Here is a 21,238-nt window from a genome sequence, read left to right as displayed (position 1 = left end):
AACCTAGGAGAATTGCCAGGTTATATGGTTACTTTGTTTAACTTTCTAAGGAACTACCAAAGGGCTTTCCAAAGAGGATACACAATTTTACATTCCCACCATTAATGTATGAATTATAGGTATTTGCTTTGGAGATAAATTGCTGTTCTGTACACCTGTATCTTGATAATGTCTCTATGTTCCTTCCTCCATAAAAAAGTAAAGTAATAACAAAATATCCAAATGAATAACTACTTTATCAACACCACTAGCAAGGGCTTGTCTGAATTGCTTCCCCGCCCCTCAAAAGCTGTTAACATACTCAGATATTTGGCTAGTCCATTTTAATTAAATTCAATTTAAAACCAAAAGTGTAAATAAATGAGATGGGAGAGAAAGGCTGCACTGTGTTCGCTCCTCCCCGCACACACTCTATTAAAGCACCAGACTGATTATTCAGAGACTAATTACCCACTAGCCCTCTTCGCACCTGGGAATTGCCAACACGCTCCTATGCACTTAAGTATAACTGAGAAACACACCGTCAGCACTGGTCCTCAATCCTCTAGAGTTCTTCTCAACACTGCAACCTGAGGGTCACCCGAGGGGCACAGATCTAAAACTTTGCGGCAGATATAAAAACTTTTCAGGAGGCTGAGAAACGGTGCTTTAAGACTTAGAGCAACTCTCTTCATGAAAAACAATCATGATTGTTCCATGGTAGATGAGCATATATATATATATATTTTTTTTCTTATGTTCTATATACGTAAGCATTTTAAGGATGAGAAAAAGGGGCACCTGGCTGGTTCAGCCAGTAGAGCATGCAATTCTTGATCTCGGGGTTGTAAGTTCGAGTCCCACATTGGGTGTAGAGATTACTTAAAAATAAAATCTTAAAAAAAAAAAAAAAAAAGATCCTTTGCTATTGAAATCCCAATTCATTTGAACTAGGGTCCACGCAAGGCCCCCACTCTGCTCTTCTTCCCTCTTCTACTTGTCCTCACTGCCCCTGGCCCCCACACCAGCCTCCCACCCTGCCTCTTTCAAGGCATCTGTACTGGTGCTGGGTTTGGAGCCACTCTTCTGCTGATGTCCATCCACTTCGCTTCATTTAAATGTCACCTTCAAAGCGACAGCCTGCCAACTGCAGTCCGCCCATCCGTGTTCCCAACTCCCCTTGTCCTGTGCTATCTTCCCACAGAGCTTATCACCTTCCCACAGTACACAGGACTTAAGTTTGTACCACCCCTAAGTATACAACCATCTCCCAAATTTGTTTCACTTCACTGACTCACCCCAACATTTAGAGCCTCAAATGCCTGCTGAATCAATGAACCAATGGCAGCCCTAATAATCAATTATTAAAATGAAAAAAACAGGTATCTAGATAATTTAAAATCCTCATGTCTACTAAGCCGAACCTTAGGAAAGAAAGTCCCAGGAGTCAACTGTTTTTTGTAATCCCACATCCCAGACAGGTAGAGCTCCCAGGGATCAGACAAGCAAATGAAAAGTCTCAAGGCTTCAAATTATTACAAGTAATTTTGAAATGCCAGTACCCAAAAATAACCAGGCACACAAAGACAAACAAGACTCTGGGAGCAAGAACCAACAGCAAAAACAACAGATGGCATGCACCCAGTTCCAGATCTGTCTGTTGGTATTCAGCTCTTTTCCGCCTCTGTTGCAGAGGGGTTCGAGGTCTGAAACTACATATACAAGACTTCTTGCCAGCTGGAGTCTTGCTAAGTCATCCCAAAGGGAAGCACTGGTGGGAAATGAAAAGGGAGTAGAAAAAGACAGAGGCGGGCAAGCGCACAGAGGGTGGCTACAGGAAATTTCTAGGCCACGGCAGCCATGCCCCCAGGCACAACCAGGTAACAAGCCCTCCTCCCCAAACTGTTCCAGCACCTTTGCAAATACTTCACTACATCTTTCTCTGCTTGAAACATCTAAATGGTTTCTATTTTTCTAACTGGACACAGACTGATACCCCCAAAGAATTCAGATGCTGGAATTATTGAACCTATACTATAAAATTATGCTTACTCTGTATAAAGAAATACAAAAGACAAGCCCAGGGACACCTAGGTGGCTCACTTGGTTGAGCGACTGGCTCTTGGTTTCCACTCAGGTCATGATCTCACCATTTGTGAAATCGAACCTGCTTGGGATATTCTCTCTCTCTCTCTCTCTCTCTCCATCTCCGTGTCCCTCCCCTGGTCACTCACACACACTCTCTCTCAAAATAAATTTAAGAAAATGTAAATAAAAGACAAGCCCAAATGATCTGCAAGGAAGAGAAAATTTTAAGGGACAGTAAAATAAAAAGGAACAAACAGAACTTCTAAAACTGGAAAACAAAATTGATAAAATTAAGAACTTAGCTTTAACAGCAGCTCAAACAGAAATATACAGGTAAAAAGAAGTTATGGAAAATGCAAAGAGACATTAAGAAACAAAGGACAAGGTGAGACAATTTTACACTGAATTGAATTCCCAGAAGAGGAAAACATCACAGAGGCAGTATTTGACCTAAAGGCTGAGCAATTCCAGAACTGATGAAATATACCAATTGACTGATTCAGGAAGCCCAAATAACCAAAGCAGGATAAGATGTGGTACATATACACAATAGAGTATTACTCAGCAATCAAAAAGAATGGAATCTTGCCATCTGCAAGTACGGGATGGAACTGGAGGGCTTTATGCTAAGTGAAATTAGAGAAAAGACAAATATCATGTGACTTCAGAAGAACATAGGGGAAGGGAACAAAAATATAAAAACAAGGAGGGGGACAAAATGGAAGAGACTCTTAAATACAGAGAACAAACTGAGGGTTGCTGGAGGGGTTGGGGTGGGGGGTGGGCTACATGGGTAAGGGGCACTAAGGAAGACACTTGTTGGGATGAGCACTGGGTATTATACATGGGGGGTGAATCACTGGAATCTTCCTGAAATCATCATTCCACTATATGCTAACTAACTTGGGTCTAAATAAATAAATAAATAAAATTAAAAAAATAAAGATATTGTGTTTAAAGAAAAAGGGAATCAATCACTGGAAAGCGGGAATGGGGAGAAGAGGTGGGAGAGATGAGGAGGGGTCCTGGAGTGTCCTGGAATCATCAAGTGCTAGGGGTGGGGAGCAGAGGATGAGGCCACCGTGGGAGCAGCACAGTCGCAGCTGTGGCAAAAGGATGCACTTGAATGCCGAGGCTGTGAACTTCAAGTAAGACCCATTCACTGCTTTTCTAGACCACATTCAGCTGCTTAGGTGTGTTAGGTGTCACATTTAATCAGGGTTACAGTTTTGCTACAATAAAAAAGGTGGGAGGGGAATAAAGCAAGAGGGCCAAGAGAGACGGAATATTAACAAGGAAGAAGTTATTACAACTGCACGTGGAAATTAAAAGTGGCTGAAGAAAAAAAGGCGTTCAAGAAGGCGAATGGAGTCCAATCAACGACCGTAGACGGGCCAAATGACAGAGCAAGAGGAGGGTCCTAAAGGAATGAGCTGGGAGGGTAGAAGGTGGTAGTTAACGCTTAAGTCTGAATTTGAGATTATATGTGGGTTGCACGGTTGGAAATGTCAAGGTCTAACCATAAGATTGAGTAGCTAAAGATAATACCACTGTAAGAAAGATACAAGGAACAGAAATGTCAGGCTACTAGAAGGCCCATTTAAGTGTCTTCTGAATCACCAAAAATTAAAACAGCAATAGTGTCAGATAGTGACAGTGAACCAGGACCTAAAATTTTAAAAATGAGGAACGACCCAGGTGCCTGGGTGGCTCAGTCGGTGAAGTGTCCAACTTTGGCTCAGGTCACGATCTCATGGTTCCGGGTTCGAGCCCCACTTTGGGCTCCACGCTCTCCCCCTCTCGTGGGATTCTCTCCGCCCCTTGCTCACTCACACTCTCCTCTCTCTCTCAGGGGGGGTGGGGTGGGGGGGGGAATGAGGAATGACCCAGAAATCACTAAGATGACTGCAATAATTGGGTGACTGGTTGACGTTTGGTAACATGAAATTCAAAGTTGGGAGGTCTTGCAAGGAAGGAGACAGGAAGAGTAGTTTGAGATGGCAGTGAAAGGAAGGGGGTCCTTCCCTAGGCCTGTGGAAACAGACCACCATCGCTTGAGAGGGCTTCAGAGGAAAAGTCATTATTAAGAGACAGAGTTGACTACGTTAGTTTCCCAGGACCGTCACAACAAAGCACCAAGAACCGGATGGCTTAAAACAGAAATGTGTGTCCCTCTCGGCTCTGGAGGCCAGAAGTCCGCAATAAAGGTGTCAGTGTGGTTGGTGCCCTGTGAGGGCTGTGAGCGGGCTCTACTCTGGGCCTCTCTCCCAGTTTCTGGGATTTGGTGACATCTTTTGTGTTCCCTGGCTTGTGGACGCATCACTCCAATCACATGGTCAGCAGCAACCAGTGTGCCTTCACTTAAGTCTTCCTCTGTGCCCAAATGTTCCCTTTTTATAAGGATACCGGCACCTGCCCTGATTACATCATTTTTACTTGATTACCTCTATGAAGACCTTATTTCCAAGTAAGGTCACATTCTGAGGTCCTGTGGGCTAGGACTTCCAATATATCCTTCTGGGGGGGGAGGGAGGGGCACAATTCAACCAATTAACATTGACCACTTAGGGGATTTTTTTTTTTTTAATTTTTTCAACGTTCATTTTTTTTTTTTAATTTTTTTTCTTTAACGTTTATTTATTTTTGAGACAGAGAGAGACAGAGCATGAACGGGGGAGGGTCAGAGGGAGACACAGAATCCGAAGCAGGCTCCAGGCTCTGAGCTGTCAGCACAGAGACCGATGCGGGGCTCGAACTCACAGACTGCAAGATCATGACCTGAGCCGAAGTTGGCCACTTAACCGACTGAGCCACCCAGGTGCCCCTCAATGTTCATTTTTGAGGGAGCGACAGAGCACAAGCAGAGGAGGGGCAGAGAGAGGAGACACAGAATCCGAAGCAGGCTCCAGGCTCTGAGCTGTCACCACAGAGCCTGACGCGGGGCTCGAACCCACGAACTGTGAGATCACGACCTGAACCAAAGCCACCTAGGTGCCCTACTAAGGGGATTTTCTGATGACAAACTGAGAATTCCAGAGGGCAACATGGAAGGAAGTTAGGAACTGGTAAGAAAGCGGAGATGGGTAAAGAATTGGGGGGGGGGGGGTGCAGGGGCGCGTGGGTGGCTCAGTCAGTTGAACGTCCGACTTTGGCTCAGGTCATGATCTCACGGTTTGTGAGTTCGAGCCCCGGGGACAGGGTCTGTGCTGACAGCTCAGGGCCTGGAGCCTGCTTCTGATTCTATGTCTCATTCTCTCTCTGCCCCTCCCCCACTTGTGTTCTGTCTCTCTCTTACTGTCGATCAAAATATAGGAGAAAAGCAGCGACCTGAAAATCTGGACTTTCTCGTAGTCCTGACAAACAGATACTAAGGGCACAAAAGGTCTGGTCCAATATGCCCTAAAAAACTTATACATATGTCTAGGAGAGACAGATCAAAAAGGCACAAGTATAATAAAAAAGAAGTTATAACTAATGATATAACAACTAAAAAGATGAGAATATCACTACCAACTTTGTGCCAATATATTGGAAAATATGGATAAGATGAATATGCCCTAGAAAGAGAACTTATCACAGGGTGCCTGGGTGGCTCAGTCCGTTGAGTATCTGACTTCGGCTCGGGAGTTCAAACCCCGTGTCAGGCTCTGTGCTGACTGCTCAGAGCCTGGAGCTGAAGCCTGCCTGCATCAGATTCTGTGTCTCTGTCTCTCTCCCTCAAAAATAAACTTTAGAAAAAATTTAAGAAAAAAAAAAAAAGATAACATCAAAACTTTCTTCAAGACATAACGACACCTGGCTGGCTCAGTTGGTGGAGCATGTGACTCTTGGGGTTGTGAGTTCGAGAATAAAATCTTAAGAGAAACAAAAACTTTCTTCAAGACATAAATAGCTGTTAAAAAATAATCCTATAGACACTGATATCATGGTTAAAACATTTCCCCCCAAAGAAAATCCCTGCCCCGGAATGGTTTTACAGGCAAGTTCTATCAGACTTTCAAAGGCAGTTCTTACACAAACTCTTCAACAGAACAGAAAGAGAATACTTCCTAACTCATTTTATAAGTGTAAAGTAATTTGGAGTCAAAACTGGCTACAAACAGAACTAAAAAGAAAATGAAAAGCTCATTTCAGCCATAAATACAGATACAAACAAACAAATTAAGTATTAACAAACCAAATCCAAGAGTCCTATGACAAAGCATGGTCTAGTTGAGTATTCCCCCGGAACACAAGGACAGAATGCAGAATCTGGAAACAGAACACCACACTTCTGGACAGTTGATTTAGAACAGAATGGCATTGTGAAGAGGTTCGAGTAAAAAGTCTTTTCAAGTAGGGAAAAGTGCAACTGCCCTCCTACTTCATACCATACCAAAAACAAAAACAAATTTATTCCAGATAGACTGTAATCCTAGGCATAGTCTATAAAGTAACAGATCATTAGAAAAGACTGTAAAAATATCTTTGACCCTCACAGTAGAGAGAGGCTAACTATAAGTGAAAACATTAGTCAATCTGACCATCTCAAAATCAAGAACGTCAGCTCAAAAGCCACCAAAAAGACAACAGAAAGAGAAGTCATGGAGGTGAAGTATTCATGACATCTATGCATAATCAAAGACTATATCCAGGATCTATGAAGAACTACAATAGGGAAAGAAAAAAGAAAACAATAGAATTAAATGATGACAAAGGTGCTGCCTTCAAATCTTGAGACACTTACAGATAAACATATACACCCTTAAACGTATCTATTAGAAGACAAACACCAGGAGGAGAAAGCACCCAACCAAAGGAGTTGGAAAATAACCAGAGCAAGCAAGAACCTGGAAGAAAATAACCACAAAAATAAAACAGAAAACCCAACCTAAAAGAAAAACAAAACCAAAACTGGTTTCTTTTTTTTAATGTTTATTTATTTTGAGGGAGAGAAAGCACGTGGGTGCAGGTGTGACCGTGGGGGAGGGGCAGAGAGCGAGGGGGGGGGGAGAGAGAGAGAGAGAGAGAGAGAGAGAGAGAGAGAGAGAGAGAGAGAATGAATCCCAAGCGGGCTCTGTGTGCAGGGCTCGATCCTGAGAACCAATCCTGCAAACCCTGAACAGAATCAAAACTCAAATGCTCAACTGACGGTGCTCCCCAAAATTTGGTTTCATGCAAGATACAGACAAACCTCTGAAACCTCTGAAAAAGCAGGAAAAGACGGGGAGTTCCTGTGAGGTAAAAGGGAATAATCACAAATACAGAGGTCTTTTTTTTTTTAAACCTAAAAACTTAAAGCAATTTTATATGAAGAGTAAAATGACCACAACTGGCTAACGTTCATAAATTCTGAATATTCCTATGTCCACTGCATAAATTACATGTACAGCCAAACATCTACTTTGTGCGAAAAAATTAAAATCACCAAATCCAGGCTGCATTCCAGGTGAGCTTTACAAAATCTTGAAGAATCCGTTAAGTCTCATCTCATAAAAAATTTCTAGGGGTACCTGGCTGACTCGGTCCGTAGAGCGTGAGAGTCTTCGTGAGTTCAAGCCCCATGTTGGGCATACAGTCTACATATCTAAATACATAAATACAACTTTTAGCCCATAAGAGAGAAAGCTATCCAACTCACTTGAAAGTGATACAGCCTTGATGTTAAAAAAAAAAAAGAAGAAAAAGAAAAAAACTCTTGATGTTTAAAAAAATAACAGGAGTACAAGAAAATAAAACTGAGGACCCATCTCATCTAGGAACAAAGATCATCTATTTATGAAACTTTGGAAACCTTCTCTAAAATCAGTAAGAAGACCAAAGAATCAAGTTTTTAGTGGTTCTAAACACTACAGCAAAGCCACGGCCAACACGCCAAGGCAAGAATGTGAAATGTAAAGACCATTCAGGAAGAAACAAGTCTACCGCTATTTACAAATACTGTTGGGGCGCCTGGGTGGCTGGCTCAGTCGGTGAAGCCTCCGACTTCGGCTCAGGTCATGATGTCACAAGTTTGTGGGTTCGAGCCCCGCGTCGGGCTCTGTGCTGACGGCTCGGAGCCTGGAGCATGCTTCGGATTCTGTGTCTCCCTCTCTCTGCTCCTTCCCAGCTCGCACTTTGTCTGTCTGTCTCTCAAACGTTTAAACGTTTATTCATAGTTATCTTGATTATGAAAAATAACTAGAAGAACTGACTAGAAAGTCTGAGAGCCTACAAATTATTAGAACGAGTAAATTCACCGAGGTCCGGGGCGGGGGGAGGGGGGGAGGGGGAGAAGCGAAATACAACAAGAGGGAGAAGAAACATATACACAGCCTTCCCGGCAGGTTTTCCTTCCATCCAGAAAGCGCGTCCCACTACACGTATGAACTGGCAGGCGGCCAAAAGGTGCCACGGAGACAAGTGGAAGCCGTAGCCCGGCTCCGGAGCGTCCGGGCCCAGCCGCGCCGCCTGCTGAGCCGCACGGTGGCAGGCTGCTCGACTTCTCTGAGCTCCGACACCGGGTCTGCTCTTCATTTAGCAGAAAGTCTGTTTCCCGCATCTGCAGTCTAGGCACACGCCGAACCAGCGATGGTCAGAGGTGTGGCCTACGGAACCCTGAGGAAACGGAGACTCTTTCAGGGGGTTCGGAAGGTCAAAGTTATTTTCGGCATCACAGCAAAGCGTGATCTGCCTTTTTCCCTTCAATGACATCTGCACTCGGCCGACGGTGATCAGAACTGCTGGTGCCGTCGCACGAACCGGGGCAGTGGCACCAAACGGGACCCAGATCAAAGCAGTGGTAGCCGCTGCGCAGTAATCATTCATCTCAGGATGTAGCGGCTCTTGGGCGGGTATCACGGATTTCTGCTGCACACCTAGTGGTTGTCCGAAGGAGAGCTGTTATGCCACCGTTTGATCTGCAGGCCGCCCCGGCAGTTTCTCTCACAAAGTATCAGTTTTACTTGAGAGAAAAACTAACAGGCGCGCCCGGGTGTCTCGGTCGGTTAAGCTTCCGGCTCCTGATTTCACCTCAGGTCACGATCTCATGGTTGTGGGACCGGAGCCCCGCATCGGGCTCCCTGCTGACAGCACAGAGCCTGCTTGAGAATCTCTCTCCCTCCCTCCCTCTCATGCTGCCACTCCCTCTCCCTCTCTCAAAATAAATACATAAATATTAAAACAAAACAAAAGAAAAAAAGAAAAACAAACTACGATTATTCAGACCTAGGTATCTGGCAAATTTCCTCCAAAACCGAACAAAGCGGGCCCGTCGTTTCCTGGAAAACAACTGTGAGAGCGTCAGAGTAGGCAGTCGGCCGGGTTCTAGAAGGACGGCTGGAGGCCGCCAAAAGGAAGTCGTGGCCGGCCAGGAGGCAGCCAGAGGCCCGTCCTGGCGGCGCTCCAAGACAAAATCACGCGCGACCGGAACAAACCCGACAGGCCAAGATGGCTGCCGAAGTCGGGCAAAGTTCAAGTTCACGTGACTCGTTACCCTGCTTACCCTGCCCGACCCGACTAAAATCTCCCTGGGGCTCAGGGTGCCGTGGCGGGACACCCCGGACCACAGAAGGAAGATGAGGCTCGGCCTCCGAGAAACGCCCACCTCGAGCGGCAACCATTCCGGCCCCTGGTTAACAACACGACGGAAGCCCGAGACCCGGTGGGCCCCGCTCTCCCCTCGGCTCGCCGCCCCTCGCGGCCTGACGGCGTCCTTCCGCCTTCACGAACTTTGCTGCTGCCACCGCTGGGCTGTGCGTCCTTGGATCCTTTCTCCTGATGGGATTAAGGCCCTCCAGGGCCGTCTTCTGGACGAGCGGGGTCAGAAGGCTGGGGGCCCCGAGGTCTCCTCGGTCTACCCGGCGGTAAGACCAATGCCCCTCGGTGAGGTGATGACTGAGTCCGTTATGTGTGATCTAAGGAGCTCACATTACTTCAGTCCTGAAAATTCCGTTGCTACAGACTATACATTGCATGTCAGCAAAACTCAGGTGGCCCCAAAGACCCTCTCAAGAAAGTTTTGAAGAGTTACTTTCTAGAGGCCACGTGGTTATCTGCCCCTCACTTCGCAAAACACTTATGACCCAGATTCCAAGTTCCGAGGGGCTTCAGACTTCCGTCCTTCGGCGACGGGAACCTCGGCCTTCGTCTGGAACGGCAGTGCCACCGGCAGGTGACGCGGGTGACCCCCGTAACATCTGTGGGCTCCGGGTTACCCGCTTCAAAGGGAGGGACTGGTTAAGAAGTTCCTAGGATCTCTTCACCCGTCTCAAGAATCCTGATGTAACGAGCGCAAAGACTCTCGGAAACATCCGTGAGCCGCCCGGTTTCCCAGAGTCTGCAGCCGCTCACGCCTCGTGCACACACGTGGCACAGCCGCAGACACAGGGGAAGGGGGAGGAAGAGAAGCAGAGAAAACAAACGAACCAGAGTCAAGTGGAAAGAAAGGAGAAGCAAAGGTGATACGAGAAATTGCCACAACACCCCCCAACACTGTCAGCCTGCGCTGTTTAACGCACACAGGTTTTTATCTTTTATTTTTATTTTTCACCCAGGCTCCGTGCCTAACGGGAGGCTTGAACTCACGACCCCGAGATCAAGAGCTGCATGCCTTTACTGACTGAGCCGGCCAGGGGCCCTAATGCAAACAGATTTTTAAGTCTGACTATGGAGAGAAACCGTCTTTTTTACAAGCCGTCTTCCCCCAAATCCACAGAAACCATTTCTTAGAAAGTCTTTAAAAATGGCTTAAACCATCCAAAGAGCAAATAGAGGAAGCACACTTCACTCTGGAACACGAAAGAAAAGTTTACTTTGTAGGCAGCTTTCCATTTTATGAAGAAATCCGTTCTCCAAGAATTTCCATTTTTGCACCTCAAATTTACTTCTTGAACTTACGGGAGAACAGATCAAAGGGAAAGTTAGGCAGTGACGGCCTTACTTCCCATCTGATGCAGAGGAAAAGAGCCTGCCTGCCCGCGCACGTGCATTAAAAAGACACAAGGGCCCCCTGAGATCCTGCCTCCTCAGGGCTCCAGGTCCAGGCCAGGGAAGGACGAGTGCACTCACAGGAGGCCTGCAACAGCCTCAATCCTTCTTCACACTTAATCCACAGAAAGTCCATTTTGGAACTGCCCAAGTTTGAATCTCAAATCAAGGGCCTTGAATTTGCAAGAGGCAAGCAAGTACTCTCATGGGTTCCTCAGTTTTGAGGACCCAACTGCATATGAAAAAACAAAACTAAACTAAACAAGCTCCTTGAAAACCTGGCATTTGCTTTCAAAGATACCTGGAAATTTAGATGAAATGGTACACCGTGAAACAATAACCAAAAACATCCAATGGAAAGTTTCCCCGTGGCAAGTATTGTAAGAGACCAATAATTATAAGATGTCAGGCATTATTTTAAGAACAAGGTCAGGGAAATGGTTTATAGCATGATTTTCTTTCCTTTCCACAGAATAAACCATAGATAAAAGTTCATTAGTTGGCTGAGTCACCAAAACAAACAAAACTCTAGGAAAAAAGTAAAAGCTCAAAATAACCCTAATAAGCAAAGTTCTTGGCAGCAAACTCTCCTTTTCCTGTAACTGAGAAGTGAGAAGCAGCTTTTCAGCCGAAAACGCTACATTCCCTTCAGGTGCCTTAACTTGCCTCCAGGAGCTGCGTGGCACTTGAGGCCCACGTTTTCAAGTGGGGAATCACGGTCTGCAGGACGCCTGTCCGGGATGACCCTATGACTTTCAATAGATCAATTTCTTCAAGTGAAACAGTTGTTCCCGAAAATAAGCCACCTCACCCAGAGCCCTCAAGTTGCACAAGTGCCGAGAGGAAGTGCCAAGTTCAGGGAGAGGAGCACATACCCACCCAATCAGGGTCAGAGTCTGGTGACAAAAGGCTTTCCCCCACCCACGTCCACGCTCTAAGAAACACCTCCTCCTTTCTGAGAGTCCTTTAGTGCCCAAAGTTTCCCGTGTAAGACCCAAAAGCTGAATTTCTTCAGGGAGCAGTCTCCACCATCCCCGGCCTGCCCTGACCCACAAGTCTTTGCTCAGGACGGTTGTGTCCTGGGTCCTCGCGCAGAGCCGCAGGGAGGTGTATGAAAGCTACTGGGAGACTGGACAGCTCTTCAAAGACACAGGCATTACGTTAAAGAACTTACTTAGAAAATCTCATTGAATTAGCCTTCATAAAAAGCTGCCAAGCCACGGGATTTTACACTTTAATCGGGTGAATTTATAGTGCATCAACTGTATTTCAATAAAGCTGCTAAAAATAAAAATAGCGAGCTACCAAACTGACAGAAGTTATTCAAGAAAACAAAAACAGAACCACGGCATTCTTCAGGATAAAGGCCAGAGACTAAGCTCAGATCTGTTGCAACCTTCAAAATTAAACAAAATGAATGGCTGCTGGTACAGGCAGCAGAGACTAAACAAACTATTGTTTGTTGTGCAATCACGGCATCTTAAAGCCTTCTTCAAAAGAAAATAGCCTAAGAGGGTGGTCCCCAAAACGAAAAACTTCACATTGAAACAATCAAAATACAGAACTAAGGCGCTCCCCCCCACCGTGTCCACTTTCGCTTATGACATAATTACTGTTGTAACAGCCGTGATTAAAATTTGCAACCAGGAAAGACTACAATGTAGAACAGAATAGGAACGGGTAACCGAAACCTTAAAGAGTATTTTCCCAGTACAAGTTCTACTATTTCGTACACTGTATTCCAGCTCCAAGCGGCTTGTAAATCACTTGCCAGGAAAGGAAGCCCCTTCCCCCACCAAGCCAAGCCATCCTAACAGCCAGCCAGCTTTCCAGCAAAAATGAAGCCCTCAGGAGCAGTTTCCCGGAGCCAGGCTCGCTCCCACCCCCCGCCACCCATCTGGGCAGAGGCCCGCGGGGCTCCCCGGCCCCGACGACCACGCGGCAGGGCCCGGACCCCGCGACCGGGAGGCCCGGGCACCGCTGGGAGCAGCCGCACCCGGTAGAGGCCCAGGGTCGCGCAGGCCTTCCCCCAAGGAGACCGAGGCTTCCGCCCGCCCAGCCCAGGGCGCCCGGTACCTCATGCTGTAGGCGCCGGCGCCCAGCTCCTGCCCGATGCCCGAGAGGCTGGCGTCGAAGTCGTGCACCAGCCCGGACTCGATCACCTCGTCCATCTTGAGCACCCAGGCCATCTTCCGGCCTCGCCGCCGCCCGGCGCGGCCTCCGCGAGCAGGCGATGGGGCCGGAGCTCCGCGGGCGCGCCCTGGGGGAGGGCGCGGGTGAAGCCTCGGGCGGCGCGGCGGATGGTCACCACGGGCGGCCCGGGCGGCGGCCGGGACGAGAGCGTCCGGGGCCCCGCAAGCGGGGCACGGCGAGCCCGGCGAGCAGCTGCAGCGGGAGCGGCCGGGCCGCCGGCAGCGCCTCCCTCCCGCGGGCGCCGGCCCCGCGCCTCATGCCGCCGCCGCCCACCCCCTGCGCCGCTAGCGCTGCAGCCGCCGCCGCCCGCCCCGCCCCGGAGCCCCCGGCCGCATACTCCCCGGCCTTGCGCGGGGGCGGGAGCTCAGCCCGCCAGTCACCCGATCCCCGGCCTCGACCCCGGCCCTCGGCCCGCCCGCCCAGGCTCTAGCGCCCCGCCGCCCCGGCCAACCCCGCCGACGCCGCTCTGCCGGCCCGGACGCTGGCTTCTATATGGCTGCGGCCCGAGCTCTCTCGCCGCTTCCGCCTCCTCCGGCCCCGCCCCGGCCCCGCCCCCAACCCCGCGTTCGCCCCTCGCCGGGGCCCGCCCCGCACGGCCCGGCGCTCCGGGGCACCCCCGGCGCTTCACCACCGAGAAACTGTTCAGGCCGTGCGGCGCAGCCCCGCCCACGCGGCAGCTTCGCAGACCCTGCGGCCAGCCGCCTCCCCGCCCCCGGCCCAGGAAGAGGCGGTGCCAGCAGGGCTGCCAGTTTCCGCTCGTCCAGGAAAGCGGGCTGATTGACAGGCGAGCTGGACAATAATGGCAAGCGCTTGGTCGAGGCTCCCGTGGGTCTCTGTGCTAAACACCCAATCAAAATGCTCTTCCTCTTGGGCGGTCTCTAGGACTGAATTGGCTCCCAAAAGAAAGAGTTCATTGGACCGCACCGGAGGAAGTCGCGCTAAACGCCACTCTTGGAGGTTCTTTGCTCCCCCGTGGTCTTTCCGAGTAGCCTCTGGGTTTGCCCCGACTACAGATGGAGAGAGCGTGCCGTGGTGCCTGGGGGCCGAAAGGCCTATTGGGCAGAAAATCTTGATCGACACGAATGTAAGCCAGTCAACACTCCTGAAAAGGGCTCCGGAAGTCTTCCCCCCAGTTGCGGAATGCCGACAGCATAATGGCGAGCCGGAGTTAAACTGGGCTTCGGTCGCGGTAGCCGCCGGGAAGCGTGTTGTGGTTGTCGCTCATGCTTCTGCAGGTTCATTGGGCTTAGTAAGCTAGATGATTCTCGTTCACGGTATCTGCTCTGTTGTACTCATATGGCTGGGGCTAAAGTCCTCTAGGGCTTCCACACTCAGGTGTTTAATTGCTTGATGTTGGCTGTCGCCTGGCACCCCAATTGGGGTTGCTGGAATGCCTACACAGTGGCCTCTCCGTGTGGTCTAGAGTTACTCTCAGCATGGCAGTTGGGTTCCAAAAGCGAGTGACTCGAAAGGAAGTGGAGATTGCTGGTTTCTTAGTGACAAAGATTCTTTGCTTGAACACACTTAAGTCAGGCTCCCACCCAAACCGTCTCCTAGTCCCATCTGTGCACTTCATTGTAAAATTCAGTTTCGGCGAGAACTCTCCACCTCCCTTGTCTGATCAGGTTCCTTAGCCTCCGCCATCCTCCAGGTGATGTCCGATGACCCCGGCAGGCCTTCAAAAGAGTCCTGTTAGGTAGTTCTGCCAGAACCACCCTGCCTTACCTCCTAGTAATTTTTTCATAGTAACTTTTACATTCAGCGCCCCCCAACCTGCTTCTTGGCTGTAAATTCCCCCTTAGCCATCTGTATTGGGAGTTGACCCTAATCTCCATCGCAAAATTGCGTTGGTCTGATCCCTGATACGTATTGCGATGGTCCTGAGTAAAGTCTGCCTTACCATTTTTAATTGCCACGGAATATTTTTTTCTTTAACACAAAACCTGGGATCAGAAACTGGCACAGACTCTTTATTCTGTACTGTATTAGTGAAGCAGCGGTAGAATCAGGTTGATTGGAGGAGAGTTCAATCATTTGGGGGCCATGTTTTAAAACTTCCAAAATCCAGGGGCGCCTGGGTGGCTCAGTCGGTTGAGTGACCCACTTCGGCTCAGGTCACACTCTCACGGTTTGTGAGTTCGAGCCCCGCGTCGGGCTCTGTGCTGACAGCTCAGAGCCTGGAGCCTGCTTCCGATTCTGTGTCTCCCTCTCTCTGCCCCTCCCCCACTCATGCTCTGTCTCTGTCTCAGAAATAAATAAACATTAAAAAAAATAATAAAAATAAAAACTTCCAAAATCCACGCTCTGGCCTCCAATGTTTCACATTCTTTCCACATGCAGTAAACACTCACCTCCTCCCCAGACCCCTGTAACGTTGTCATCCCATTACAACATTAAGGTTCAGGAAGCTGTGAGGTCCTGAACAGATGAGGCTCCTTGGTTGTGCATTAATTAAGTGGTTCCTCTCTATGAAAATCTGTGAGATAAAAAAATGATCTGCCCCAACCACAACTGCACACATCACATGCAGTAATGGGAGAAGCACAAGAAACTTGCCTCTACAGACATTTCTCTTGGAAGAGAGAGGAACGGAAGGCACACAGCACTCACTAGACCACAGACATTCTGAAATCCAGAATGGATTTCCTTGAGTAGGACTTCGTGATTCATCCTGGGAATACTCAGTGGCTCCTGTCTCCATCCACTGGATTCTTGATTCCATCCTCTGAGGTATCCTCCAGTTCCTTAAAAAGGAGCCCATGTTTCCAGCTAAATAGTTTTCTCTGCTGCTTCCTGTCCCTAGTTGTGCAGGGATCTGAAGTACTCTCTCTGTGTGGTACTCAACTTGTCCCTTTCTGATACAATTCATTTTTAAACCTCGTGGGTTTTTGTGTGTGTGTGTGTGTGTGTGTGTGTGAATCAATTTATAATTACTCCAGTAAACAAAAACTACCGACGTATATTTCAGGGGCAGCGTGGCTGCACCGTTCTTTCTGGCTCAGGTTTCTCATAAGGTTACAGTCAAGATATCAGCTGGAGCTGTGGTTATCGGAGGGCTTAACTCAGGAGGTGCAGGAGGGTCCACTTGCAAGCTCATTTGCTTGACTTGTTGGCCAGAAGTCTCTGTGCCTCATTTGAGACCACAGGGCCACCAAGTGTCTTCAAAACATGGCACCTGGTACTCCCCAAAGCAAGTAAACCAAGACAGAGAAAGGAGGTCTCCAAAGTCACTCATTATCCCTTCCACTTGATTGCTGTTCCACAGAAGCAAGTCGGTCCATCTAGCTTCTATTCAAGAAGAGAATTTGTCTCCATCTTTTGAAGGATGAATGTCAAAGAACTTGTGGACATTTTTCAACCAGAACAGCAGTGTTCTTGGGGCACCTTGGTGGCTCAGTCGGTTAAGCGTCTGACTTCAGCCCAAGTCATGCTTTTGCAGTTCGTGAGTTCGAGCCCCGTGTCAGGTTCTGTGCTGACAGTTGGGAGCCTGGAGCCTGCTTCGGACTCTGTGTCTCCTTCTCTCTCTGCCCCTCCTCCACTCATGCTCTGTCTGTCTCTCTCTTTCTCATAAATAAAAGTAAATATTAAAAAATTTTTAAAAATAACATCAGTGCGGGGCGCCTGGGTGGCTTGGTCGGTTAAGCGTCCGACTTTGGCTCAGGTCATGATCTCACGGTCTGTGAGTTCGAGCCCCGCGTCGGGGTCTGTGCTGACCGCTCAGAGCCTGGAGCCTGTTTCGGATTCTGTGTCTCCCTCTCTCTCTGCCCCTCCCCTGTTCATGCTCTCTCTCTGTCTCAAAAATAAATAAACTTAAAAAAATTTTTATAAAAAAAAAATAACATCAGTGCTCATTATTATCACTTAATAGGTTTTTGAAAGCACTGAACAGCACAATTCAATCAAAAAAAGATTAGAGATTTAAAAGTGGAAAGAAGAAGTTAAAATTATCACTATTTTAGATTATATGGTTCATACACCTGAAAATCTCATGGGAAACAAAAGTTTAATAACATAGTGGCATACATCATGAATTTTCATAAATCAATAGTTTTATACAAAAAAGTTTGACAATATGAAAGCAAAGGTTAAATTTCTAACGGGATTTAAAAAGGTTAAAATACCTCAGAACTAACCTAACAGGAAATGTAAAGAACTATGTGAGCAAAAATTTTAAATTCTCAAAATGAACACAAAAGTACAGTGAAAAGAAAATACTACGTCCACTATTATAATGGTAGTTCTGCTTAAGCTAACCAGTAAATTTAATGTGATTCCAGTAAAAATGTTAACAGAATTTTTTTTTAATTTTTTTAATGTTTATTTTTGAGAGAGAAAGAGACACAGTGTAAGCCGGGGAGGGTCACAGAGAGGGAAACCCTGAATCTGAAGCAGTCTCCAGGTTCTGAACTGTCAGCCCAGAGCCTGACACAGGGCTTGAACTCAGGAACAGTGAGATCATGACCTGAGCTGAAGTTGGGACGCCCAACCAACTGAGCTACCCAGGTGCCCCTGACAGAATTTTTTTAATTGGACAAAACGATTCTGCGATTAATGTGGAAAAGTAAATGAGCAAGAATAGTAAAAAAAAAAAAAAAAAAAGGGGGGCTCCTGGGTGGCTCGGTCGGTTAAGCGTCCGACTTCGGCTCAGGTCATGATCTCACGGTCCGTGAGTTCAAGCCCCGCGTCGGGCTCTGTGCTGACAGCTCGGAGCCTGGAGCCTGTTTCAGATTCTGTGCCTCCCTCTCTCTCTGCCCCCCCCCATTCATGCTCTGCCTCTCTGTCTCAAAAATAAATAAACGTTAAAAAAAATTTTTTTTTGGGGCGCCTGGGTGGCGCAGTCGGTTAAGCGTCCGACTTCAGCCAGGTCACGATCTCGCAGTCCGTGAGTTCGAGCCCCGCGTCAGGCTCTGGGCTAATGGCTCAGAACCTGGAGCCTGCTTCCGATTCTGTGTCTCCCTCTCTCTCTAACCCCTCCCCCGTTCATGCTCTGTCTCTCTCTGTCCCAAAAATAAATAAACGTTGAAAAAAAAAAAAATTAAAAAAAAAATTTTTTTTTAAAGAATAGTAAAAAAAATTTATTTTAAGTGAAGATATTAAAACATTATGAAACCTAAATTTTTAAAAACAGTATTCATTGATGAAAGAATAAATGGGCAAAGGAAAAGAACGAAAAATCTAAGAACAGATCAATATGCATATGGAAATTCATTATGCAATAAATACTGGCATCTCAAATCAGTAAAAGAAAATAAATTATTCAATAACTGCTTTGGGGATCAGCTTTAAGTACCCGCTTATGCCAAAATAAATTCCAAGTGGCTCAAATTTCTTCTTCAAAAAAGTCTAAAAGGATAAAGAGCAAAATTATAAAACACTAGAAGAAAACATGGGAGAATAATTTTAGAAACTCGGGAAGAGGCTTTTATAACTTTTATAAATTTTCTAAAAAATTTGGAAATCTTAAGAGATTGATGCACTCTACAACATGAAAATGTTTTCCTTTTTTTTTTTTTTTTTTTTTTTAATTTTAGAGAGAATGCATACACGCAGGGAAGAGAGACAGAGACAGAATCTCAAAAAGGCTCCCCTACGTGGGGCTTGATCCCATGCCCCTGGGATCATGACCTAAGCCGAAATCAAGAGTTGGACTCCTGGGGCGCCTGGGTGGCTCAGTCGGTTGAGCATCCGGCTTCGGCTCAGGTCATGATTTCACGGTTGGTGAGTTCGAGCCCCACGTCGGGCCCTGTGCTGACAGCTCAGAGCCTGGAGCCTGCTGTGGATTCTGTGTGTGTCTCTCTCTCTGCCCCTCCCTTGCTCATGCTCTTCCCTATCTCTCCAAAGTAAATACACATTAAAAAAAAAATTTTTTTTTTAAAAAGAGTTGGGCGCTCAACTGACTGACCCACCCAGGTACCACCCAAATACTGCTTTCTTTTTAGTAAACACACCGTAAGCAAAATCAAAAGAACAGGAAAAAAAAAAAAACCAACTATTTAGAACTTGGATCATGATCAAAGTTTTATTTCCCTAATGTATTAAGAGTGCCCGCAAATAGATTAAACACGGCGGTGAAAATGGCATTTGTATCCTGCCACTCCAAAGAATGCACACTACACGAGCCCGAGCGCCTCCGTTTGAGAGACGCGCACACAGAAATCTTCACGGAAGAGGGTTGAAGACCTGCCTCCTACGACACAATCTGGATCCCGGTCACGAGAATTTTATGTCGCCAGCGACGGATGAGGAGTAGCAGCCCCCCGAAGAAGGCTCTTCCCCTGCTCTTGGGCAGAGTTGTGAACCGAGCAGGCACAGCTCTCGGCAGAAAGGCTGCCACGGCCACGGTCACGGATCCCGCGCTCTCCATCTTCTCCCAGTGAAACGTGACCCCGGGGCCCGGCCGAGGGAACAGCCTTTGTGCGCTCGGTGCTTAGCAACAGCTAAGGGACAGGAAGGGACAGCCGGCAGATAGGAAGACGAAGCTCGTGAGGGAGAACCTCGGTCTTCCAGAAACGTTGACGTCCGCCTGCCCAGATGAAAAAGACCTACCTGCGCGGACCTCTGCACAGCAATTCGTTCTGCCTCAAGACAAGTCAGCGATAAATGCTACGATTTTCAAATGCTCTCGAGTCGCAAACACGCTTTCTGCGCGACGGCCCTGGGGTTGCTTAACCGTCTCAGGACGCGTATCCTTCCGGAGTCTGCCTTCCTGAAGACGTTCACGCGGGCCCGCGTCTGAACGCCGGTGTCCCTTCAAAATCCGCACGTTGAGATCCCCCCGCCCCCCCCCCCGGGGCTAGTATGAGCACGTGGGGCCTCTGGGCGGGGCTTGGCCCTCCGGAACCGGATCAGGCTCTTTCCGAGAGCCACGAGCTCTCCCACTCCCCTCTGCCGCGTGGGATCCCCTGAGAAGGCTGCGCCCCGGAAGAGGACCCTCCCCGACCCCGCGGGCACCCCGATCGCAGCCCTCCAGCCTCCGGAACCGTGAGGTCTGCAAGTCACCCGGTCCGCCGTGGTTTCTTCGACGGCCTGAAGAGACTAAGACGGGACGGTAGCAGGGGCGCCTCTGAGACACGCCGCGGTCGCGGGGAAGCCGGGGCCGCGTATCCGGCCAGCCGGACTAGAACGAACGTGCGCCGGGTTCGAAATGTAACGACTTCAAGCAGCGAGCGTTCCCTTGGCTCGCGCTGCTGTGCGTCGGGGGTTTCGCGCGGCTCAGCCGTGCAGCGCCTCCGAGCCCAGCGAGGCTCGCTCGAGCCTCCGCAACCCGCTGCGGCTGGGCCGATGGGGCCCGGCTTTCCCACACGTCTGGGGGTGGGCCGGGACAGTCGGGCTGACTCGAGTCGCCCTCCGCGGCCCCCGCTCTGCGGCCGACCAGCCCCGCCTCGTCCTCCTCGCGGTGGGATGGGTTCCGAGAGACCCCCGGGGCCGCGCGGAGCCCCAGCGCGGGAACGCCATCGCTTCTGCGCAAATCCCTCGACCCGAGCAAGCTCCGGCCCGGATCCGAGGGATGGAGCAAACAGACTCCACCTCTTGGTGAAAGGACACGCAAAACCGCAGAAATCATGCAGCCGTAGATGTTGACCGGGAGAAACCATGCTCTGGGTCGGGTGGTTCTTGAAATGCTTCGCCGTTATGAAACACACACTTCTCAGATTCTCTTTGAGAGAAATGGGACAGGGGTTAGGAGATCGTGGCCATGCTTGTCAACAGCACATGCAGCCGGGCAGGTAGCAAGACGGCTGAAAAGCTTCCAGTCGAGTGGATTCAAAACTAGCAAAATTGGTTCCTGGATCCGTTCACAAATATACTCATCCCGAGACTGGTGGGTAACGATGCCATTAGGTGGGATTCCACGAAAGTCCCTTTGTCTTTAAAATGAGAATGTTACCGGGGCGCCTGGGGGGCTCAGTCGGTTGAGCGTCCGACTTCAGCCCAAGTCATGATCTCACGGTTGGTGAGTTCGAGGCCCACCTCGGGCTCTGTGCTGACAGCTCAGGGCCTGGAGCCTGCTTCCGATTCTGTGTCTCCCTCT

The 21,238-nt window shown here is 48.6% G+C and overlaps 1 protein-coding gene across 2 annotated transcripts in view; it reads right to left on the bottom strand.

The window, feature by feature from the left end:
- UBP1 (upstream binding protein 1) overlaps positions 1-13,224 on the bottom strand; it is a 51,369-nt gene extending 38,145 nt beyond the window's left edge. For both annotated transcript variants that reach the window (XM_025912965.2, XM_025912967.2), the window contains exon 1: positions 13,090-13,224. In XM_025912965.2, the coding sequence (XP_025768750.1) occupies positions 13,090-13,202 (113 nt within the window). In that variant the 5' untranslated portion in view covers positions 13,203-13,224. The remainder of the gene's footprint in view (positions 1-13,089) is intronic.
- Positions 13,225-21,238: the final 8,014 nt, after the last annotated feature.

This window comes from Puma concolor, chromosome C2, assembly GCF_028749965.1.
Source record: "Puma concolor isolate L17-30 chromosome C2, mPumCon1.1.hap2, whole genome shotgun sequence".
NCBI classification, from domain to species: Eukaryota; Metazoa; Chordata; class Mammalia; order Carnivora; family Felidae; genus Puma; species Puma concolor.
Note: the sequence above shows the minus strand (reverse complement) of the source record. Positions and strands in the feature narration are given on the sequence as shown.